Source organism: Nerophis ophidion, linkage group LG13 (assembly GCF_033978795.1).
Source record: "Nerophis ophidion isolate RoL-2023_Sa linkage group LG13, RoL_Noph_v1.0, whole genome shotgun sequence".
Lineage (NCBI taxonomy): Eukaryota > Metazoa > Chordata > Actinopteri > Syngnathiformes > Syngnathidae > Nerophis > Nerophis ophidion.
In genome coordinates this window covers 3,629,909-3,655,255 of record NC_084623.1, presented here as the reverse complement: position 1 = coordinate 3,655,255, position 25,347 = coordinate 3,629,909, and the positions used below count along the sequence as shown (strand labels likewise).

General features: G+C 39.5%; 1 protein-coding gene across 1 annotated transcript in view; it reads left to right on the top strand.

Annotated features, from left to right (window-relative positions):
- The window catches only part of lats2 (large tumor suppressor kinase 2), a 41,508-nt gene extending 18,016 nt beyond the window's left edge, over nt 1-23,492 (top strand). Inside the window, 6 exon segments of the mRNA XM_061918269.1 lie at nt 6,464-6,596; nt 6,675-8,242; nt 10,903-11,485; nt 11,558-11,740; nt 11,809-11,915; nt 13,768-23,492. Of these exon segments, the coding sequence (XP_061774253.1) occupies nt 6,464-6,596; nt 6,675-8,242; nt 10,903-11,485; nt 11,558-11,740; nt 11,809-11,915; nt 13,768-14,274 (3,081 nt within the window). The 3' untranslated portion in view covers nt 14,275-23,492.
- The last annotated feature ends 1,855 nt before the right edge of the window (nt 23,493-25,347 follow it).

Here is a 25,347-nt window from a genome sequence, read left to right as displayed (position 1 = left end):
TATATATACACATATAAATGTGTATACCATATTTCCTTGAATTGCTGCCGGGGCGCTAATTAATTTTAAACCTCTTCTCACTCCGGCGCTTACCAAAGGCATGCGGTTAAAAGTAAGCATGCATTAATTATTTTAAAACCTCTTCTCACTCCGGCACTTACCAAAAGTATGCAGTAAAAATTTGAGTGTGATGTAAGCTTGGGCCCTAAATTTTGCTGAATAGCTCTTAATCTTCTCCCTTTATGCAATTTCAAATTACCAGTATTGAAATCAGCCTCCTCCATTTTGAAAATGATGACAGAGGAAGTGTCACGAATTTGACCCGGCGGTAATACTAAGCATGCACTGATTATTTGGGAAGCGAGTTTGACCCAGCAGTAATTCAAGGCAGGCGCTTACCATATACCCTGCGGAAATTCAGGGAAATACGGTGTGTGTATATATATATGTATATATATATATATATATACACATGCGTATGTGTATATATATATATATCCGTGTTAAATGTCACAAAAGGCCGCATGGGGTCCAAATCTTGGACATTTTTCAGTGCACTTTAGAAATTCTCCTCTCCTGATGACCTTTGACCCACTGACCCCGCCCCTTCCAGCCGTCAGACGTGAGAAGGTCTCAGTTTCACCGGCGTAGTCAGTCTGCTACGCTTCGTCAGCCGAGGAAAGAAGTAGAAAAATGTGACACGTTGGCAGACGCTTGCATTCTCTGCTGGCTATGCACACACACACACGCACACACACACACACACACACACATGCACACACACACACGCACGCGCACGCACGCAGATGGTGGCCACAGGCATCCAGGCCGTCCATGTTTGTCTCAACGTTTGATTCCTCTGTTCCGAGCTCAATTATGTGCAGTAAAATTCCCCGAGAAAGAAAAGTGGGAAATTCCTGAGAAGAGCTGCAGGGCCGTCCTGCAGGGCTCATGTGGAACTGCACGCCACACAATGTGTGTGTTTGTGTGTTTGTGTTTGGCGCACAAGAAGACACAAACAGTCTGCTGGCGGTCATATCAGCTGATTTTCATCAGGCGTGTTGCCATGGGAACGATGTCTGTTTACCAAACTGTCATCTATGATTACATGGCATAAGTTTGTTGAGTACTAACAACCTTTATGTTTTGTTGAGTACTAACAACCTTTATGTTTTGTTGAGTACTAACAACCTTTATGTTTTGTTGAGTACTAACAACCTTTATGTTTTGTTGAGTACTAACAACCTTTATGTTTTGTTGGGTACTAACAACCTTTATGTTTTGTTGAGTACAAACAACCTTTATGTTTTGTTGAGTACTAACAACCTTTATGTTTTGTTGAGTACTAACAACCTTTATGTTTTGTTGAGTACTAACAACCTTTATGTTTTGTTGAGTACTAACAACCTTTATGTTTTGTTGGGTACTAACAACCTTTATGTTTTGTTGAGTACAAACAACCTTTATGTTTTGTTGAGTACTAACAACCTTTATGTTTTGTTGAGTACTAACAACCTTTATGTTTTGTTGAGTACTAACAACCTTTATGTTTTGTTGAGTACTAACAACCTTTATGTTTTGTTGAGTACTAACAACCTTTATGTTTTGTTGAGTACTAACAACCTTTATGTTTTGTTGAGTACTAACAACCTTTATGTTTTGTTGAGTACTAACAACCTTTATGTTGTGACTTTGGCCAGGGAATGGAGTGTTGTGAAGGATGACAAGCGTTGGTCTGGGAGACACTTTCTGATCTTGTCTATCTGACTAATGAGTAGACTGGAAGATACATATATATATATATATATATATACACATACATATATCTATATACATATATACAGTGTATGTATATATATGTATATATATACACATACATACTGTGTGTGTTTATATACATATATATATTGTGTGTGTGTATATTAATAAATAAACACACACACAATATGTATATATATACATATATATACATATATATATATACATATATATATATATATATGTGTATATATATAAAAATAAAAAATAAAAATATTTATATATGTATATATGTACATATATATATATTTATATATATGTATTTATATGTATATATATACGTATTGTGTGTGTGTTTATTTATTAATATACACACACACAATATATATATGTATATAAACACACACAGTATGTATGTGTATATATATACATATATATACATACACTGTATATATGTATATAGATATATGTAGGTGTGGGAAAAAATCACAAGACTACTTCATCTCTACAGATCTGTTTCATGAGGGGTTCCCTCAATCATCAGGAGATTTTAATGGAAGCATTCACATACAATGGTTTATATAGAGCACAGAGCAACTTCACCCTCACCTATGAACCCACCCCAGGAAATCCAACCAAAAAAGAGCAGAAAACGAAACAACATCATCTGGTACAATCCGCCATTCAGCAAAGACGTCTCAACCAACATCGGCCGCAAGTTCCTCACTCTGATCGACAAACACTTCCCCAAAGGCAACACCCTAAGAAAAATATTCAACAAGAACAACATTAAATTGAGCTACAGCTGTATGAATAACATGCAACAAATCATTTCAAACCACAACAAAGCAATTGCAAAAGGACTGCCTACCCCCAGACTAAACAACTCTGAAACGAATAAGGAATGAAACCAACAACGAATGTAACTGTCGCAAGAAACCTGATTGCCCTCTCAACGGAGGGTGCTTACAGACATCAGTCGTTTACCAAGCAAAGGTAATACGCAAGGACATTAACACATCCGACACGTACGTAGGATTAACCGAAGGAGCGTTCAAAACAAGATGGAATAATCACAACGCTTCCTTTAGAAACCAGACTTTGCAGAATTCTACAGAACTCAGCAAACACATTTGGAACCTCAAAGACAATAATGTTGAATATTCAATAACATGGCAAATTCTTGCATCCAGCACACCTTACAACAGTGGTAATAAAAGATGCAACCTATGCTTAAAAGAGAAACTGTTTATTATATATCATCCAGATCTATCATCCCTCAACAAGCGCAGTGAAATCATTTCAACATGCCGCCACAGACGGAAACATCTCCTAGGTAACACATGACCCAATCACCACACCCTACACCTGCCTGTACCCACCCACTCTGTGCCCTATATAAACCATTGTATGTGAATGCTGCCATTAAAATCTCCTGATGATTGAGGGAACCCCTCATGAAACAGTTCTGTAGAGATGAAGTAGTCTTGTGATTTTTTCCCACACCTACATATTGCGCTCTACCACGGTATCGAGCACTATTCTCTGGATAATCCAATCAAGACATGTATATAGATATATGTATGTGTATATATATATATAGTGTATATAGTGTGTCTGTATATACATGTGTGTGTATATATATATGTGTGTGTCTATATATATACATGTATATTTGTGTATCTATATATGTGTATGTATACGTGTGTGTGTATATATATGTGTGTTTATATGTGTGTGCGTATATATATTTATGTGTGTGTATGTAACTGTGTATATATGTGTGTGTATATATACTGTGTGTGTATGTATATATAAATATACATATATATATTTATGTATGTATATATATGTATGTATATATATAAATATGTATATATATACATATATATATATATATACATACTGTGTGTGTGTTTATTTATTTATATGGACACACAATATATATATGTATATAAACACACACACAGTATGTATATATATATATACATATATACATACACAGTATGTATGTATATAGATATATGTATGTTTGTATATATATATAGTGTTTATAGTGTGTCTGTATATACATGTGTGTATATATATGTGTATATATATATACATATATATTTGTGTATATATATGTGTGTGTATACGTGTGTGTGAATATATATGTGTTTATATGTGTGTGTGTGTGTGTATATATATATATATATATATATATATATATATATATATATATATATATATATACATATGTGTGTGTATGTAACTGTGTATATATGTGTGTGTGTATATATATATATATATATATATATATATATACATGTGTGTGTGTGTGTGTGTGTGTGTGTGTGTGTATGTATGTACTGTATGTATGTATATAAATACTATGTAATATATTGTAAATAATATATAAATAAATATATGATTTAATCCATGTAATTATTTGAAATACATTACTTTCTTGGCGTGGCGCAGTGGGAGAGTGGCCGTGCGCAACCCGAGGGTCCCTCGTTCAAATCCCACCTAGTACCAACTTGGTCACGTCCGTTGTGTCCTGAGCAAGACACTTCACCCTTGCTCCTGATGTGTGCTGGTTAGCGCCTTGCATGGCAGCTCCCTCCATCAGTGTGTGAATGTGTGTGTGAATGTGGAAGTAGTGTCAAAGCGCTTTGAGTACCTTGAAGGTAGAAAAGCACTATACAAGTACAACTCATGTATCATTACTTTCTCAATTTTAACAGACACATGAGGTACATTTGCACAAAGTATCAGAGCAGTATCGCTGATATCAGCCTGAATTTCACTCTATATGTGATCATATCAGCGGTATCGCATGTCACTGATGCCCAGCTTGTATCTTACCAGAGTTTATGTTGTGGACGACCTCTAAGGGTGTACTAGGTGTGATGGTCATGAAAAATGGGACATCAGCGCCATATTTTCCAAAATGACAGAGACTGAGTCATCTAGACGTGAATATTTGGGGCGTGCATTCTTTTAACGACAGGAAACTCCCATTTCTCCAAAATGTGCAGAGTTGGCTGCCTCGCAGGAATCTCTCTCCGCACTTCCCTTGAGTTTGTCAGAGCGCTTACTTGTCCTCTGCATCTCTGGAATGCAACGCCGAGCTGAGTTCCTACGCACTATCTGCGCAATGGTGACGGCAAAAAGATGCAGTGAGGATATTGAAGGCGGGTGGCCATGTGCATACCAGCAGGGAGGCCCACTTCATTCACGCCCTGTTGCACGGCTGCACAAGTCACTCCACATCTGCATCAATCTTATCAACGACATTAGTACAAGAACAAAAAGTAATAATTATTAAAACGCTTTAGTCTTAAAACACATTTTAATTCAAATAAATTCATAAAAAGTATGATATATTTATTTATTTCGTACAATTGTTATGTATTATTATAATTCATACTGTAGTACAAAATAATAATAATAATACAAGTTTCTGTCCCAAAACAAATCATTTATACAATTTAAAGAGCTTACTTATCTTTTAACTACAATTTTTAATTCATATATTAATAAAAAAAAACATAATATATGTATTTATTTTTAACAATTACTAATATCAATCCTATATTGTAATAAATGACAATAAGGCATTCTGATAAAATATTTTTTGTCTCCAAACAAATTAAATAGATAATTTGAATACTATGTATTAATTACTTTTATTAATTGATATAGTAATACAAAAAATAATAATAATAGTAAGGCTTTCATCGCAAAACGTTTCATTAATACAAACTAGTAATAAAATATGTGTATATTTATTTCCATACAATTACAATAAATAATTCCTATAGAAATACAAATGATCACAATAACAATACACTAATGAATCACAATGTTTGTTTCTAAACAATCAAAATAGAAAATTATTATGCAATGTGTGTATTATTTTTAAATAATTACTATTATTTATTTATACAGTAGTAAATAATAATAAGAAGAAAAGCTTTTATCTGAAAACATTTGAATCCAAACTAATTAATATGAAATATATAGTTATGAATAATAATTCTTAAAGGTTTCTTTCTATAACCAAATAATTCAAACTAAGTATTAAATTATAGTAGAATCTATTCCTATTTCTTTTGTCACAATTACTATTATTAACCATGTACTAATAAAACATTTAATGATTAATAACAATAAAACATATGTTTGTCTCTAAACAAATAGTTCAAACTAATTAATAAGAAACATCATGTTTTTCTTTTGTCACAATTACTTTTATTAATCATGTAGCAATAAAAATATATTAATGAATAACAATAAAAACTACTTTTGTCTCTTAACAAATCATTCAAATAAATTAAAATAATATAATGTATTTTTGTATTTATAATTACTATTATTATTAATATAGTAATAAAGAATAATAATAGTCATAAAGGATTTTATCTCAAAACTAATTTAAACATTTAATTCTAACTAATTAGTTGGGAATTATAAAACAATATATTTATTTGAATGTTTTACATTTCATAAACTAATTCATCCATTTTCAACCGCTGGTCCATCTTGGGCTCGCGGGGCTGCTGGAGCCTATCCCGGCTGCACTGGGATGGAATGCTGTGTACACCCTGGGCAAGTGGCCCCCAACACAGATAGACAACATCTGTCTTTGGAACAATAATGAGGGCCCCCTACAGGACTGGAGTGGAACCGTAACCACATCTTGTTTTGTGTCCCACAGGAAATGGCCGTCCGGGCACTGAAGCAGACAGGAAGCAGGAACATCGAGGCGGCGCTAGAGTACATCAGTAAAATGGGCTACCTGGACCCTCGAAACGAGCTCATCGTCCGTGTCATCAAACAGACTTCGCCAGGTGCGCAATCGTATTATTTTGGTCTCTGAACTTGTAAGGTGAATGTGGGGTCTTTATGTTTTATTGGTGGTCTTTTAGGAAAAGCTGGTATGCCACCTTCTATGGACCACCACCCTGCGATGGAGGCCTCAGGTGACACAGCAGGTGCGATGCCACCATACCACCCAATGTACGAGGGTGTGCCTGGTTACGGCTCAGAAGGTCCTTATATGAGTCCTCCACCTGTCATGAACTACATGATGACTCCATCTGGGGCGCCACAGGGTCCCCCAATGGGGAATCCCATGGGTCGTCCTCCCAGCATGGGCAGCTACCCACCAGTGATGACCGCCCAGAGTAACACCGCTAACACCATGTACCCTCCGGGGGCCCAACAGAAAGGCTACCCCGGCAGCATGGATCAGCACGGGCCCATGATGAGCTACAATGTCCCCGGTCAACCTTTGCAGCTCCAGTCTCAGCCCCCAGGGGCGCCTGTCCCGGGCCCTCACTATGACTATGGCCATACCAGGCCCCACTTAATGGAGCCCGCAGGCTACGGAGTCAAGAGAACCGCCTCCTTTCAAAACAAGATGCCCCCCCCAGACAACTACGGCAACATGCAAGGTAAAGGCACCATGGGCCAGAATGGGCCAGGAGGAGGTGGGGGAGGGTACCCTGCAAATCTTTACCTGCCCTCCCACTCGCACCCGCGTCAGGCGAGCCCAACCTCTCACCAGGTCCACATGATGTCCCGGTCCCCAGGTGGGGTCACAGCCATGGGCCCAGACTTCCCCGATCTTCCCCAAGGCTTAATGACACCATCCAGGGCGAGCCTCAACCTAGACTTGTATGAGCACCACTGGGCGGGGCCTCCAGGTTCTGAAGGGCCCCTCCCAGCAAGGCAGCCGCAACCTCAGGGGCCCTTTAGGGGTGAGGTTCGTGTTCCCAGCCGAGCTAACTCATTCAACAGCCGTTCCGCTGTATCCAACGGCGTACGCCCCCCGATGTCAGCGCCCCCGTCTGGCGGGAAACAAGAATCTTCCCTGGGCCCTCCCAACACAATCACGGCTGTCACATCACCACCCATCCAGCAGCCAGTCAAGAGTATTCGGGTGATGAGGCCGGAGCCCAAGACGGCCGTGGGCCCGTGCCACCCCAGCTGGATGACGGCACAGGCCCAAGATGCGTCAGAGCCGCTGGCCTACATGCAAGAAGAGACCTACTCCTTGGATCCCCCGCAGGAGGCCCGCTGCCCACCACCCCCCTACCCCAAGAATCTCTTCATGTCGCCAGCACCTGGCGAATCCGGAGCTCTGGAGTGTGCCGGGGCCCTCGGCGGGGCCCAGGATCTGAGCAACGTGGCATCCAGAAGCACACGGGGCGGCAGTGGCGGGAGCGGAAATACCGAGGAAGGAGGCCCTCAGGTGAAGGAGAAGACCAAGCTCGGCAAGGGAGAGAAAAGCCTGAAAGACAAGAAGCAGATCCAGACCTCGCCCGTGCCGGTGAGGAAGAACGGACGAGACGAGGAGAAGCGGGAGTCTCGCATCAAAAGCTACTCGCCATTCGCCTTCAAGTTCTACATGGAGCAGCACATCGAGAACGTGATGAAGACCTACCAGCAGAAGCTCAACCGCAGACTCCAGCTGGAGCAGGAGATGTCCAAGGTGAGGACCCACACACACACTCTTGTAGTCTTTCCAGAAGAGAGGAGAAGCTGCGATACGTGGTAGTCCTGTAGGTGTGCCACACAGATATCCTCTAGCGCTTACTTCAAAGTGTCTCCTCAAACAGTCTGGAGCCTCGAGTAGACTTGTTGGTCTTTGTGGAACAACTTGGTGCAGATGCTTCAGGCTTTTATAGAACACACGCAGACACTTAGGACGAGTTAACCACTGTGATCCTGAATTTAGTCTTTATACATGTGGAGCCTCCATTTTGTTAAACGCTTGTCTTCATTCGGGTCACTGGTAGGCTGGAGCCTATCCCCGCTGACATTGGGCGGGAGGCTGGCGACACCGTGGACCGGGTGCCAGCCAATCACACATTCGACAAACAACCGTTCACATTTACACCTAAAACAGTTCAAACATTTCAGGCATGTTTTTTAAACTCCCGATTCAATCCGTAGCATGCTAAGATTCAACCTTTTGTTTCAGAGGACATGGTTCGATTCCCTGCCAGGACATATGACACACACATTAGACTAAATCAGTGTTTCCCAAATGTCACTCTAGTATTCATGTTAGATTGTTGCAAAAGCATGTGGCTAGGTGACAGCAGTGCTCAAACTAATAGACACTCTTCTACCCAGTAGGAGTAGTAAGCACACAGGAACACAGGTGTACTTGCTATTTCTACCCATGGTGTTCTTAGTACTTCTCCTGGGTAGAGGTTGTAAGCCCACAGGAACACAGGTGTACTTGATATTTCTACCCATGGTGTTCTTAGTACTTCTCCTGGGTAGAAGTAGTAAGCCCACAGTAACACAGGTGTACTTGATATTTCTACCTATGGTGTTCTTACTACTTCTCCTGGGTAGAGGTTGTAAGCCCACAGGAACACAGGTGTACTTGATATTTCTACCTATGGTGTTCTTACTACTTCTCCTGGGTAGAGGTTGTAAGCCCACAGGAACACAGGTGTACTTGCTATTTCTACCTATGGTGTTCTTACTACTTCTCCTGGGTAGAAGTAGTAAGCACACAGGAACACAGGTGTACTTGATATTTCTACCTATGGTGTGCTTACTACTTCTCCTGGGTAGAAGTAGTAAGCACACAGGAACACAGGTGTACTTGATATTTCTACCTATGGTGTTCTTACTACTTCTCCTGGGTAGAGGTTGTAAGCACACAGGAACACAGGTGTACTTGATATTTCTACCCATGGTGTTCTTACTACTTCTCCTGGGTAGAGGTTGTAAGCACACAGGAACACAGGTGTACTTGATATTTCTACCTATGGTGTTCTTACTACTTCTCCCAGGTAGAAGTAGTAAGCACACAGGAACACAGGTGTACTTGATATTTCTACCTATGGTGTTCTTACTACTTCTCCTGGGTAGAAGTAGTAAGCACACAGGAACACAGGTCTACTTGCTATTTGTACCCATGGTGTTCTTACTACTTCTCCTGGGTAGAGGTTGTAAGCACACAGGAACACAGGTGTACTTGATATTTCTACCTATGGTGTTCTTACTACTTCTCCTGGGTAGAAGTAGTAAGCACACAGGAACACAGGTGTACTTGCTATTTCTACCCATGGTGTTCTTAGTACTTCTCCTGGGTAGAGGTTGTAAGCACACAGGAACACAGGTCTACTTGCTATTTGTACCCATGGTGTTCTTACTACTTCTCCTGGGTAGAAGTAGTAAGCACACAGGAACACAGGTGTACTTGATATTTCATCCTGTGGTGTTCTTACTACTTCTCCTGGGTAGAGGTTGTAAGCACACAGGAACACAGGTGTACTTGCTATTTCTACCCATGGTGTTCTTACTACTTCTCCTGGGTAGAGGTTGTAAGCACACAGGAACACAGGTGTACTTGATATTTCATCCTGTGGTGTACTTACTACTTCTCCTGGGTAGAAGTAGTAAGCACACAGGAACACAGGTCTACTTGCTATTTCATCCTGTGGTGTACTTACTACTTCTCCTGGGTAGAGGTTGTAAGCACACAGGAACACAGATGTACTTGCTATTTGTACCCATGGTGTTCTTAGTACTGCTCCTGGGTAGAAGTAGCAAGCACACAGGAACACAGGTCTACTTGCTATTTCATCCTGTGGTGTACTTACTACTTCTCCTGGGAAGAAGTAGTAAGTACACAGGAAAAGCTGAGTGGCAGCAATGATCAATCAAATCAACATTGTTCTACCAATTAGGAGTAGTAAGTACACTGGAACACACCTGATTACTACTCCTACAGGTACTTCCAACTTTTAATTAGTAGCTGTAGTAACATGCCAAAGTAAAGAATGGCCACTCCGTCTTAGTACGAGCACAAAGTCAAGCAAACAGGGCGTAGGATTCTTTGTAATGGCTTACAAACGTAAACCGACTGTACCTTTAGAACTTCGGTTAAAGAGGCTCCTGTGGTGCAGATGATCTGCGGCTTAAAATGCAGAGAATGGTTTGAGACAAGCAGATCTTTGTCTCTGCTGAGGAGTTCACACTTGAACTTGTTTGACCCGCGTCTTTTGAAGACATTTTAAGGCGCAGACAGTTTGGTTACACAATGTGCCGAGTTTGGCGCCAAGACGGAGCCTCCGGCAAGAGTTGGACTTACGACCCTCTTCTTGTCTGCCCTCGCCTCCCGCGTAGGCCGGTCTGTCCGAGGCGGAGCAGGAGCAAATGAGGAAGATGCTCAACCAGAAGGAGTCCAACTACAACAGGTTGCGACGAGCCAAAATGGACAAGTCCATGTTTGTCAAAATCAAAACTCTGGGCATCGGAGCCTTCGGAGAGGTGTGCCTAACGCGCAAGGTGGACACCTTTGCGCTGTACGCCATGAAGACCCTGCGCAAGAAAGACGTGCTCAACAGAAACCAGGTGGCCCACGTGAAGGCGGAACGCGACATTCTGGCGGAGGCGGACAACGAGTGGGTGGTGCGTCTCTACTATTCCTTCCAGGACCGCGACAGCCTCTACTTCGTCATGGACTACATCCCCGGGGGGGACATGATGAGCCTACTTATCCGGATGGGCGTCTTCCCCGAGCCACTGGCGTGCTTCTACGTGGCTGAGCTGACGCTGGCCATAGAGAGCGTCCACAAGATGGGCTTCATCCACCGCGACATCAAGCCGGACAACATCCTCATCGACCTGGACGGACACATCAAGCTGACCGACTTCGGCCTGTGCACGGGCTTCCGATGGACCCACAACTCTAAGTACTATCAGAAAGGTGAGTGCTTTTTGTTGGATCCCTCGGATGGTTTGATCTCCATCCATGACTTATTTGAGGTTGTGTGTCCAGGGAGTCACGTGAGACAGGACAGCATGGAGCCCAGCGACTTCTGGGACGACGTGTCCAACTGCCGGTGCGGCGACCGCCTGATGACGCTGGAGCAACAGGCCATTCGGCAGCACCAGCGCTGCCTGGCTCACTCCTTGGTGGGCACGCCCAACTACATCGCCCCCGAGGTTCTCCTTCGCAAAGGTGGGCGGCAGCTCATATTCCTCCCTCCCAGGGGACGGTCAGTCACGTTAGTCTCCTGCTCCTCCCAGGTTACACTCAGCTGTGCGACTGGTGGAGCGTGGGTGTGATCCTGTTTGAGATGCTGGTGGGACAGCCGCCTTTCCTGGCCCCCACCCCCACGGAGACCCAGATTAAGGTCAGTACTGTCAGGACGGTCCGGATCTTCTTTCCATCCTAGAAGTCAGCATTCGCCGTTCACCAACCAAGGCGCTAGTTGTACCCCCGAAATCTGCTCTCGCGTCACATACTTCTTTAATAGCTCTTCCATTTGACCTGACTTGGGATTCTCTTCTGAAACACCAGAGGGCAGTGTTTTACCGAGTGAGCAACCATAACTCTTGTTGACTAGACATTAGCTTCATCTTTGTTGTAGTCGTAGCACAAAATGGCAACTTAACTCCGCAGTCAAAGTTGGAATTGCCACACACCCAAACTTTTTAAGAGACCGTATTTCCTTGAATTGCCGCCGGGGCGCTAATTAATTTAAAACTTCCTCTCACTCTGGCGTTTACCAAAGGCATACGGTAAATTTAGGCCAGCACTTATAAATTTGAGTGTGATGTAAGGATACCATCATGAAAAGCACATTTAATAAAAAAAACGTTATTATGGTCTTACCTTTACTTATAAATGAAGTCCAGGCGCAGCTCCTTCTGATCAAAAGCATCAATAACTTGTTTATAGAAGTCTTCCTTATCTTTCTTCAGTTTTAAAAGTCTCTCTGTCTCGATGGAGATCTTCCTTGATTACCTCCTGCTTCCATTGAAAGTCCAGTTTAGAAACATGTTTTATTTTAGATATGTAATCCTCCATGTTAAAAGTGCAAGCGAGAGGAAAAAATAAAGGATCGCTGCTCACTCTTGCTGCTTGTTGTCACTTCTTCTGCAGCCGAGTAGTCGCAAGAAGGATCACTAGCGCCCTCTACCACCAGGAGGCGGGAGTCATTTAATGACTCATATTTGACACACGCAGCTACGGTATAGTAATAAAACATAGCTGCTTACTGCTCTTTTTAGCATATTCAATAGAAGAATAGAATAGAATGAACTTTATTGTCATTATATTTGCATATAACGAGATTAAAGACTCCAACTTTAGGTGCGGTAGTGGGAACAAATATAGGGTGAAATAAATGACATAAGAGGTAATAAAGGAAAAACTAACAATTGAAATAAACAGACGTTTATTTCAATAAAAATAATAAGCAATTCTGTACAATATACAAAACACTATAGAAGTACAAAATACAAATACTGTACAATATACAGAGCAAGACAGGAGTACCGAAGTAATAAATAACAATCAGTGACGGACGTATTGCACTCGAAGGGTAGTATTGCACAGTAGGGTATTAGGGCAGGATATTGTATAGGGTAGTGAAGTGAAGTGAATTATATTTATATAGCGCTTTTCTCTGGTGACTCAAAGCGCTGTACATAGTGAAACCCAATATCTAAGTTACATTTAAACCAGTGTGGGTGGCACTGGGAACAGGAGGGTAAAGTGTCTTGCCCAAGGACACAACGGCAGTGACTAGGATGGGGGAAGCGGGAATCGAACCTGCAACCCTCAAGTTGCTGGCACGGCCACTCTACCAACCGAGCTATACCGCCCCTTGGGTAATATATAAAATATTGTAATAGCTTGGACCTTAAATCCTACTGAATAGCTCTTAATCTTCTTCCCTTTATGCGATTTCAAATGATTGAAATCAGCCTCCTCCATTTTGAAAATGATGACAGGTGAAGTGTCACTCGTGACGTGACGAGTTTGACCCGGTGGAAATTCTAGACATGGGCTAGTAAAGATAATATTTTGCGAAACAAGTTTGACCCGGCGTTAATTCAAGCCAGGCGCATACTATATACCCGGCGGCAATTCAGGGAAATATGGTATTCAACACTCCACTGCCTTGGATTGCACACGTCCTAAATTTGTCACGTTTCATGTGTCAGGTAAAGCGTCAGTGAAACTTTATGTGTCCTCAGGTCATCAACTGGGAGAGCACGCTGCAGGTGCCCGCGCAGGTCAAACTGAGCCCCGAGTCCGTCGACATCATCGCTCGCCTGTGCTGCTCGGCGGAAGACCGCCTGGGGGCCAACGGCGCCGGCGAGATCAAGGCGCACCCGTTCTTCAGCAAGGTGGACTTCTCCAGCAACCTGCGGCAGCAGCCCGCCCCCTACCGGCCCAAGATCGCCCACCCCATGGACACCTCCAACTTCGACCCGGTGGAGGAGGACGGCGGGCCTGGAGCCTGGAGCGACAGCGGCGACAGCACCCGCGCTCTGGACGCCCTCTGCTCGCCGCACGGGAAGCACCCGGAGCACGCCTTCTACGAGTTCACCTTCCGCAGGTTCTTCGACGACAACGGCTGCCCCTTCCGCTACCCCAAACCTCTGGAGGCCGGCGGCGGTGGCGGCTTGGGCCCGGAGGAGGAGGAGGACGAGGAGGGAGAGGAGGAGGCCGGGGAGGGATGCGAGCCCGTCTACGTGTAAGCGTCGCCCCCTTGTGGACACAGTGAGCGCCTCCCTCCCACACGGGACCAACAAGCAACCGCCCTGAGCGCAGACCTGGGCAGTCCGGTAAGAATGTAAGAAGAACACCACCGCTCCCGGGTCTTCCTTCCATTCCTCGATTTCGTCCTCGTCGGACTCGGGACTCCAAAGTGAGGCTTTTTCTGCTTTTACACTGAAATTTGTAATGACAACTCCCAACTCAAGTCATTCAACCAAAGCAAATTACAAACGGGGGGAGTTCTTCCTCCTTCACAATAAGAGTTTATTAGCGCGGGAAATATTCAAAGTTGGACACTTTCCATGAGAAGACCTTTGAAAACAACTTTTTCTACATTTATTTTGAGGAAGAAGAAAGAAAAAAATGATTGAACGCATTTTTATTGCTCTCAATGAGGTGCCTGCTGACATGAATACCACATTTACAGATCCACATTTCAACGTGTCCAAGAAGGAGAAAAGCAGAACTTGTGCAGGTGCTGACAAAATTCCGATTCCCATAAAATCAAAGGGCGACGCATTTCAAAACCACCGGCTCAAACACATGGCAGGCAAACAAGCGTGTTCGTAGTGGATTACCTCTAAGTCATGCTGTAAGTTTCCCATGCAAAGTAATGCTCCACTTTTCAAAATGAGCTAGCTCGATGCTAACTCATATAGGATATGCCATACACATGCTACTGATTAGCATTAGCGATTTTACATGGCAAATTTGGTGACGAAAACGACAACTAAGATGCGCGTTACAATCTGGTGTGTAATACTTGCAGTATGAACACTTTGTAGGGCTCAACAAAAGACAAGACTGGCACACTCAACGGCAAAGACTACTTCCTGACTACACTTAGAACAAAAGAAAATGACCGTACACTTCTCAGAAAACAATAACAACACAATGGTCAGGGTTAGCTTAGTGTTGAATGTTCAAAGCAATGAAATGTTGATATTAAACACACAAAAGTACTGAAAGTCCCCCCCCTCCCTAGCCACAGATCATTTGGTTTTCTCTTAAATCATATTTAAAATTGGACTAAATATTACGCACATTATCAACTGTTTGCTTTTGTGGACAAAATGAGTTAAAATCAGGTCAATGACCATGAGTTTTACTTTGAAGTGTACACGGCACAGAATTTTTATATACGACCCAATCCAGACGACCTTTCACACCCATGGCAGAACTGCGACAAAACATAACAAAACATGACACGAGCCGCTCACTGAACTTTGTGGATACTATAAAAACTGTCCAAGCACCCTACATCATTTACTGTTATGGTGGCAGAAATGCAGCACATTTATCCATGTTTGCCACACGTAAGCTGCTTAATATTTCTGACTGATGACAAAACTTCTAGTCCAACTTTCACATATTCTTAATATACAATTATGTTTATCATCAATTTGATGAAAAAGTCAACAAGTTTGGTTGTTGTAAAAACTGAATGGCCCCCGGATCCTCCTTCCCTTGTAGGCGGGCAAGGTGTGGACTGCCCACTCACATGTTGTTCTGCTAATGCTGACGCAGTGGTGAAGGGGACATGACTCCCACCGATTCTTGCCAAAGTTCCAATCCGTGGAAAGTTCCCAGCTCTGAATGTTCCTGGGATTTTGCGCTAGCGTGTGTGGCCTCGGTGGTCCAGAACAAGTCGCCGGCGGACTGAATGTCACGGATCTGCGCTCCTCTCCTGGTTCGGGCGGGAGACCTGGCCATTCAAAATAGTCCTCCGTTCGGTTTTAGCCCGAGGCGAGCGAATGAGAAAGAGGGAGAAGAAAGCTGGCGTGACTTAAGTGCAATACAAAAACTAAAAACCCTTTCAAAGTCTTGGAACGCTTTATATTCTATTTGATGTATTCTCCTCTCTTGCTGCTTGTTATTGACATGATGATGATGATGATGATGATGATGATGATGATGATGTACGTGGAAGGTCAAGGGCTGACGACGAGCCTTCCAGTCCTGCATCCGGGCCGGTCCTGGACGCAGAACGCGAAGGTTCTCCTCTGAGGATTTGGAGTACCGAGCGAGGCGAGAAATGTCGTTTGTAAGAAGAATGAAACGCTTTGGGTTTTCTTTTGTTTTTGCTTTTTTATTTATCTGAAAAAGACGTTTGAAGTTTGCTGCGAGGATCAAATCTGCCAAACTTGACTGCAGTCCTGTGGCGTGGAAACTCTGCCACGCCTTCTGCCCACTCACTCGGGCTTTTCACCTGCACTTCTCTGCCAAAACACCAGGGGGCAGTGTTGGACTTGTGCTAGCTCTCTGACGCCATGACGTCAGGGAGAGAATATTGGGGCCGCACTGAAAAGACAACATTTTAGTCGTAAAGTTCCGAAATAAAGTTAAAACGATACGTCAACAATCGACATTGTTACTTTTTCTAATATTCAAACTATTCTCCTCACTTTTTCCCAAGGTTACGACTTTGTTCACCAAACATTTGGACTTTTTTCCTTTGTTCCGACTTTATCGTAACGGTAAAAGTCTTTTGTGGTAATATTACGACTTTACGCAGAGTATTACGACTATTTTTGTAACTTAACAAAACATTTGGACTTTCTTTCTCGTACTACGACAACTTCATTGCTTTAACATTTTCCCTGCAACATTACAACTTTAATCGTGTAAATTTACGACTTTTTCTTGCCATGTTCCGACGTAATTCTTGTCATTTAATTCAGTTTTAAATTGAGACTTTATTGACGCGGTATTAAAACTTTCATCTTAAAACTTTAGCATTTTCTTCACTCGTAAGTTCCGACTTCATCGTATCCGCGCAGTATTACGACTATTTTGGTAACGTAACATTCTAAGGTAATATCACAACTTTATCCGGGTGGTGCTCGTCAAAGTTAGCCGGAGGATTACATGGACTACGCTAGCTCTCTGACGCTATGACATCATGGAGAAAATATTGGGGCCCCATTGAAAAGAGAACATTTTAGTCGTAAAGTTCCGAAATAAAGTTGAAACGATACGTAAACAATCGACATTGTTACTTTTTCTAATATTCAAACTATTCTCCTCACTTTTTCCCAAGGTTACGACTTTGTTCACCAAACATTTGGACTTTTTTCCTTTGTTCCGACTTTATCGTAACGGTAAAAGTCTTTTGTGGTAATATTACGACCATACGCAGAGTATTACAACTATTTTTGTAACTTATCGATTCATTTGGACTTTCTTTCTCGTACTACGACAACTTCATTGCTTTAACATTTTCCCTGCAACATTACAACTTTAATCGTGTAAATTTACGACTTTTTCTTGCCATGTTCCGACGTAATTCTTGTCATTTAATTCAGTTTTAAATTGAGACTTTATTTACGCGGTATTAAAACTTCCATCTTGAAACTTTAGCATTTTCTTCACTCGTAAGTTCCGACTTCATCGTATCTGCACAGTATTACGACTATTTTGGTAACGTAACATTCTAAGGTAATATCACAACTTTATCCGGGTGGTGCTAGTCAAAGTTAGCCGGAGGATTACATGGACTACGTTAGCTCTGTGACGCTATGACATCATGGAGAAAATATTGGGGCCGCACTGAAAAGACAACATTTTAGTCGTAAAGTTCCGAAATAAAGTTGAAACGATACGTCAACAATCGACATTGTTACTTTTTCTAATATTAAAACTATTCTCCTCACTTTTTCCTAAGGTAACGACATTGTTCACCAAACATTTGGACTTTTTTTTCCTTTGTTCCGACTTTATCATAACGGTAAAAGTCTTTTGTGGTAATATTACGACTTTACGCAGAGTATTACAAGAATTTTTCAACTTATCGATTCATTTGGACTTTCTTTCTCATACTACGACAACTTGATTGCTTTAACATTTTCCCTGCAACTTTACTACTTTAATCGTGTAAATTTACAACTTTTTCTTGCCATGGTCCGACGTAATTCTTGTCATTTAATTCAGTTTTAAATTGAGACTTTATTGACGCGGTATTAAAACTTCCATCTTGAAACTTTAGCATTTTCTTCACTCGTAAGTTCCGACTTCATCGTATCCGCGCAGTATTACGACTATTTTGGTAACGTAACAATCTAAGGTAATATCACAACTTTATCCGGGTGGTGCTCGTCAAAGTTAGCGGGAGGATTACATGGACAACGCTAGCTCTCTGACGCTATGACATCATGGAGAAGATATTGGGGCCGCACTGAAAAGACAACATTTTAGTCGTAAAGTTCCAAAATAAAGTTAAAACGATACGTAAATAATCGACATTGTTACTTTTTCTAATATTAAAACTATTCTCCTCACTTTTTCCCAAGGTTACAACTTTGTTCACCAAACATTTGGACTTTTTTCCTTTGTTCCGACTTTATCGTAACGGTAAAAGTCTCTTGTAGTAATATTATGACTTTACGCAGAGTATTACGACTATTTTTGTAACTTAACGATTCATTTGGACTTTCTTTCTCGTACCACGGCAACTTCATTGCTTTAACATTTTCCCTGCAACTTTACATCTTTAATCGTATACATTTACGACTTTTTCTTGCCATGTTCCGACGTAATTCTTGTCATTTAATTCAGTTTTAATTTGAGACTTTATTGACGCGGTATTAAAACTTTCATCTTAAAACTTTAGCATTTTCTTTACTCGTAAGTTCCGACTTCATCGTATCCGCGCAGTATTACGACTATTTTGGTAACGTAACATTCTAAGGTAATATCACAACTTTATCCGGGTGGTTCTCGTCAAAGTTAGCCGGAGGATTACATGGACTACGCTAGCTCTGTGACGCTATGACATCATGAAGAGAATATTGGGGCCGCACTGAAAAGACAACATTTTAGTCGTAAAGTTCCGAAATAAAGTTGAAACGATACGTCAACAATCGACATTGTTACTTTTTCTAATATTAAAACTATTCTCCTCACTTTTTCCCAAGGTTACGACTTTGTTCACCAAACATTTGGACTTTTTTCCTTTGTTCCGACTTTATCGTAACGGTAAAAGTGTTTTGTGGTAATATTACGACTTTACGCAGAGTATTACGACTATTTTTGTAACTTAACAAAACATTTGGACTTTCTTTCTCGTACTACGACAACTTCATTGCTTTAACATTTTCCCTGCAACTTTACTACTTTAATCGTGTAAATTTACGACTTTTCCTGCCATGTTCCGACGTTATTCTTGTCATTTACCTAACGTGTTTTTATTCATGCAGTATTAAAACTTCCATCTTAAAACTTCAGTAATTTTTCGTGTATATGCAACTTTATTGTCGCTTTTTGTTGTAGTATTACCACTTTTTGTGAAATATTATGACTTTATTTTTGGAACGGAACCACATTTTTCACCACGGGGACCTCGTAACATGAAGAGTTCTATGTGGTAACTTTACGACTTTTTCCTGACATATCTTAACGTCATTTATTCCACTTTTAAATTTAGCAGTTTTTTTCCCATAAGTCACAATTTAATAACAATTGTAAAAGTTTTTTTGTCGGGATGTTACCACTTTTTGCACAAGTTTACAATAACATGGAGAGTTTGGTCTGGTAACTTTACGACGTTTTCCTGCCATATTCCGACGTGATGCTTGTGACTAACTCCCTAAAGTTTGACTTTATTTATGCAGTCTTAAACTTCCATCTTAAAAATGTAGCATTTTTCTGTTCTCACAAGTTACGACCGTATTGTAACCGTAAAAGTCGTAGTACTACCACTTTCCGTACAGTATGATGACCTTATTTTTGTAAGATACCAACATTTTCTGGTAATATCCCAAATTTCTTCACTTAACTTTGTGACTGTGAACTTGTGACATTACGAGTTTGATTGGGTAACTATACGACATTTATTTTTTTGCCATATTCCGACATATTTGTTGTCACTTAACTAACTTTTTTCTCATCAATTTAGACTTAATAGGAGCTGAATTAAAACTTCTTTCTTAAAGGGTCCAACAAAAATGTGTATTATTTACAACTTTATCGTCGTAACATTAAAAGTGGTTTTGTCGTAATATTACCACTTTCTATGCAAAATCGCAACATTATCCTGGTGACGTAACCTTTTTCATCGTAATGTTACTACTTTGTCCTCACAATTCAAATTTCAACAATTTTTTTCCCGCAACATAACAACTTTTTCTCCGGCAACTTAGCTATGTGTTGTTAGCGTAGCCCTGATAGTCCTTTCTTTGTGGCAAACATATTCGTTAGGAGTTAGTTGGAAAAAAAATCCTGGTTGTTGACAATCTGCTGCTACAAGGCAATTTTACAAACTTTTTTCTACTCTATTTCGACTTTATTGGAGCGTTATCAAAACTTTTTAAAATGTAAAAAAAATCCTCATTATTTGCAACTTTATTGTCATAACAATAAAAATAGTTTTGCCGGAATATTACTACTTTCCACGCAGTTTTACGACATTATTCTTATGACCTAACATTTTTCTCCTAAAATCGGGATTTCATGCACTTAACTTTACGACTGTGATCTTGGAACACGAAGATTATCTTCTGGTAGCTTTACGACTTTATTTTTTGCCATATTCCGACATATTTCTTGTAATTTAACTCAATTTGTTTCCTGTCAACGTAGAACTCCGTACTATACGTGCAGTATTACATCATCCTCCAAACATAATATTATTTTCCCGCAAAATCGCAACATTATCCTGGTGACGTAACCTTTTTCATCGTAATGTTACTACTTTGTCCTCACAATTCAAATTTCAACTATTTTTTTCCCGCAACATAACAACTTTTTCTGCGGCAACTTAGCTACGTGTTGTTAGCGTAGCCCTGATAGTCCTTTCTCTGTGGCAAACATCTTCGTTAGGAGTTAGTTGGAAAAAATATCCTGGTTGTTGACAATCTGCTGCTACAAGGCAATTTTACAAACTTTTTTCTACTCTATTTCGACTTTATTGGAGCGTTATCAAAACTTTTTAAAATGTAAAAAAAATCCTCATTATTTGCAACTTTATTGTCATAACACTAAAAATAGTTTTGCCGGAATATTACTACTTTCCACGCAGTTTTACGACATTATTCTTATGACCTAACATTTTTCTCCTAAAATCGGGATTTCATGCACTTAACTTTACGACTGTGATCTTGGAACACGAAGATTATCTTCTGGTAGCTTTACGACATTATTTTTTGCCTATTCCGATATATTTCTTGTAATTTAACTCAATTTTTTTCCCGCAACATAACAACTTTTTCTCCGGCAACTTAGCTATGTGTTGTTAGCGTAGCCCTAATAGTCCTTTCTCTGTGGCAAAGATCTTCGTTGGGAGTTAGTTGGAAAAAAAATCCTGGTTGTTGACAATCTGCTGCTACAAACTTTTTTCTACTCGATTTCGACTTTATTGGAGCGTTATCAAAACTTTTTAAAGTGTAAAAAAAATCCTCATTATTTGCAACTTTATTGTCATAACAATAAAAATAGTTTTGCCGGAATATTACTACTTTCCACGCAGTTTTACGACATTATTCTTATGACCTAACATTTTTCTCCTAAAATCGGGATTTCATGCACTTAACTTTACGACTGTGATCTTGGAACACGAAGATTATCTTCTGGTAGCTTTACGACTTTATTTTTGCCATATTCTGACATATTTCTTGTCATTTAACTCAATTTGTTTCCTGTCAACGTAGAACTCCGTACTATACGTGCAGTATTACATCATCCTCCAAACACAATAGTCTTTTCCCGCAAAATCGCAACATTATTCTTCTAACGTAAATTTTTTATCGTAACGTTACAACTTTATCCTCACAATTCAGATTTTTTTACGCAACATATCAACTTTTTCTGCGGCAACTTAGCTATGTGTTGTTAGCGTAGCCCTAATAGTCCTTTCTCTGTGGCAAACATCTTCGTTAGGAGTTAGTTGGAAAAAAAAATCCTGGTTGTTGACAATCTGCTGCTACAAGGCAATTTTACAAACTTTTTTCTACTCTATTTCGACTTTATTGGAGCGTTATCAAACTTTTTCAAATGTAAAAAAAATCCTCATTATTTGCAACTTTATTGTCATAACAATAAAAATAGTTTTGCCGGAATATTACTACTTTCCACGCAGTTTTACGACATTATTCTTATGACCTAACATTTTTCTCCTAAAATCGGGATTTCATGCACTTAACTTTACGACTGTGATCTTGGAACATGAAGATTATCTTCTGGTAGCTTTACGACTTTATTTTTGCCATATTCCGACATATTTCTTGTCATTGAACTCAATTTGTTTCCTGTCAACGTAGAACTCCGTACTATACGTGCAGTATTACATCATCCTCCAAACACAATAATCTTTTCCCGCAAAATCGCAACATTATTCTTCTAAGGTAACATTTTTATCGTAACGTTACAACTTTATCCTCACAATTCAGATTTTTTTACGCAACATATCAACTTTTTCTGCGGCAACTCTGCTATGTGTTGTCAGTGTGGCCCTAATAGTCCTTACTTTGTGGCAAACATCTTCGCTCTTTTGCCGTTAGGAGTTAGCTTTAAAAATCCTGGTTGTTGACAATCTGCTGCTACCAAACGCTGCCACAGAACTTTTGCTCGGTGTTTTCCGACTAATCCCTGAAGTGTGACTGTCAGGATGATGTTGTGTTTATGATTGGACAGTTTTATTGACTGAGAGTGTGCCTGCTCTTCTAAAGCCGCACAATCCTTTCCTCGCAGCACTTGACTGATTTACACGGCAACGTATTTACCTTTTGGTGTCTCGTAGACGCCAATAAAACACAATGCAGTTTGATGGAGCGTGCAGAAGGTAGACGAGGGGGAAAAGCTTTATAAGCGTGGAATGAGAGTTTAGTTTGTGAGGGCTATAAAGTGATGACTGACAATCGTTGACTGACTTGCTTCTGATTTCTTAAAGCTTTGTTTTGTATCCCCTTCATCTTTTTGGAATGTGTGCCCCCAGGAGCTGCTGTTGGCGCTCCATCATGTATAATATCTTCAATTTATATTTATACAGATATACATATTTTTTTGTATCTTCCCTCCCAGCCACCTTGGAAGTCCCCGGCGTGCTAATGTCCAAATGTCTACGCAGTATTATACCATTATTATTATTATTATTATTCTCAAAAGGATGATGACAATCTCTTTTTTTACACTTGTGTATCAACTGAGACATTTGTCACTGTCTTTGTGTGTAAATTGTTTGTATAAATTAAATTTACCAACCGCTTCAGTTTGTGGACCTTTTATTACACGCACAGGTTCAATGATTTTTTTTTCATGTCAACTCACTGTAGGTCAATCAATAATGTTTCTCTAAAGAAACAAAAAATGGAAAGTATTGCTTGATGAAAATAATTGACAACACATTGTATACAATAACATACATCCATACAATATATCATAAGGGACCGCAGTGTTTACAGTATTTTTTTTACATAAATGATTTCTTAAAAATTACCGATATTGTTATTGTAGTTTTAATTTAAAAAAACAAACTCTAAAAGCATAAACAAGTGTAAATTGTTTTTGATATTTTAAAAGTACTGTTACAAAAAACAGACAAAAGTAGAATAAAAGAACAGGTGAAATGTGACAAGAAAAAGTCACAATGTTGACTTTTAAAAAAAGAGTTTCAAAAAGTATATATATGATCGACGTATTGAGTTAGAGATTCAAGAGTTAAAAGTAAACAATAAATATTAATATATGACTTATTTCTAATTAAAAACTGTCATTGTTCAAAAATTGATAAAGGATCTAAATCAATGTTGTTTTGAATTTTTGACCCACTCAAGGATCCAATGATGTCACATCAAATATTCCATTTTGAAATATTTTGGGGGGAAATATTGCATATTTTGTGTGTTTTACATGACAAAAAAGGCATTAAACAAAAATACATAATATTGTAATAGTAGTTTTAATTTAACAAAAAAGAAAACCCGCTAAAAGCATTAAAAAGTAAATATTTTTTGGGGACATTTTAAAAGTATTATTTAAATAATCAGGAAAAAAAAGTCGAACAAAAGAACAAACATGTGAAATGTGACAAGAATAAGTTGCAATGTTGACTATTGAAAAAAGAGTTTCAAAAAGTATATATATGATCGACGTATTGAGTTAGATATTCAAGAGTTAAAAGTAAACAATAAATATTAATATATGACTTATTTTAAACACTTTATGAGTGGGACCACTCATAAATTTTAGTGGGATTTTTTCTAATTAAAAACTGTCATTGTTCAAAAATTGATAAAGGATCTAAATCAATGTTGTTTTGAATTATTGACCCACTCAAGGATCCAATGACGTCACATCAAATATTCCATTTTGAAATATTTTGGGGGGAAGTATTGCATATTTTGTGTGTTTTCCATGACAAAAAAGGCATCAAACAAAAATCCATAATATTGTAATAGTAGTTTTAATTTAAGCAGCTAAAAGCATAAAAAAGTTAACATTTTTTTGGGACATTTTAAAAGTATTATTTAAAAGTATTATTTAAAAAAATAGGAAAAAAAAGTCGAACAAAAGAACAAACAGGTGAAACGTGACAAGAATAAGTCGCAATGTTGACTTTAAAAAAAAGACTTTCAAAAAGTATATATATGATCAACGTATTGAGTTAGAGATTCAAGAGTTAAAAGTAAACAATAAATATTAATATATGACTTATTTTAGTGGGATTTTTTCAAATTAAAAACTGTCATTGTTCAAAAATTGATAAAGGATCTAAATCAATGTTGTTTTGAATTTTTGACCCACTCAAGGATCCAATGATGTCACATCAAATATTCCATTTTGAAATATTTTGGGGGGAAATATTGCATATTTTGTGTGTTTTACATGACAAAAAAGGCATTAAACAAAAATACATAATATTGTAATAGTAGTTTTAATTTAACAAAAAAGAAAACCCGCTAAAAGCATTAAAAAGTAAATATTTTTTGGGGACATTTTAAAAGTATTATTTAAAAAAACAGGAAAAAAAAGTCGAACAAAAGAACAAACAGGTGAAATGTGACAAGAATAAGTTGCAATGTTGACTATTGAAAAAAGAGTTTCAAAAAGTATATATATATGAT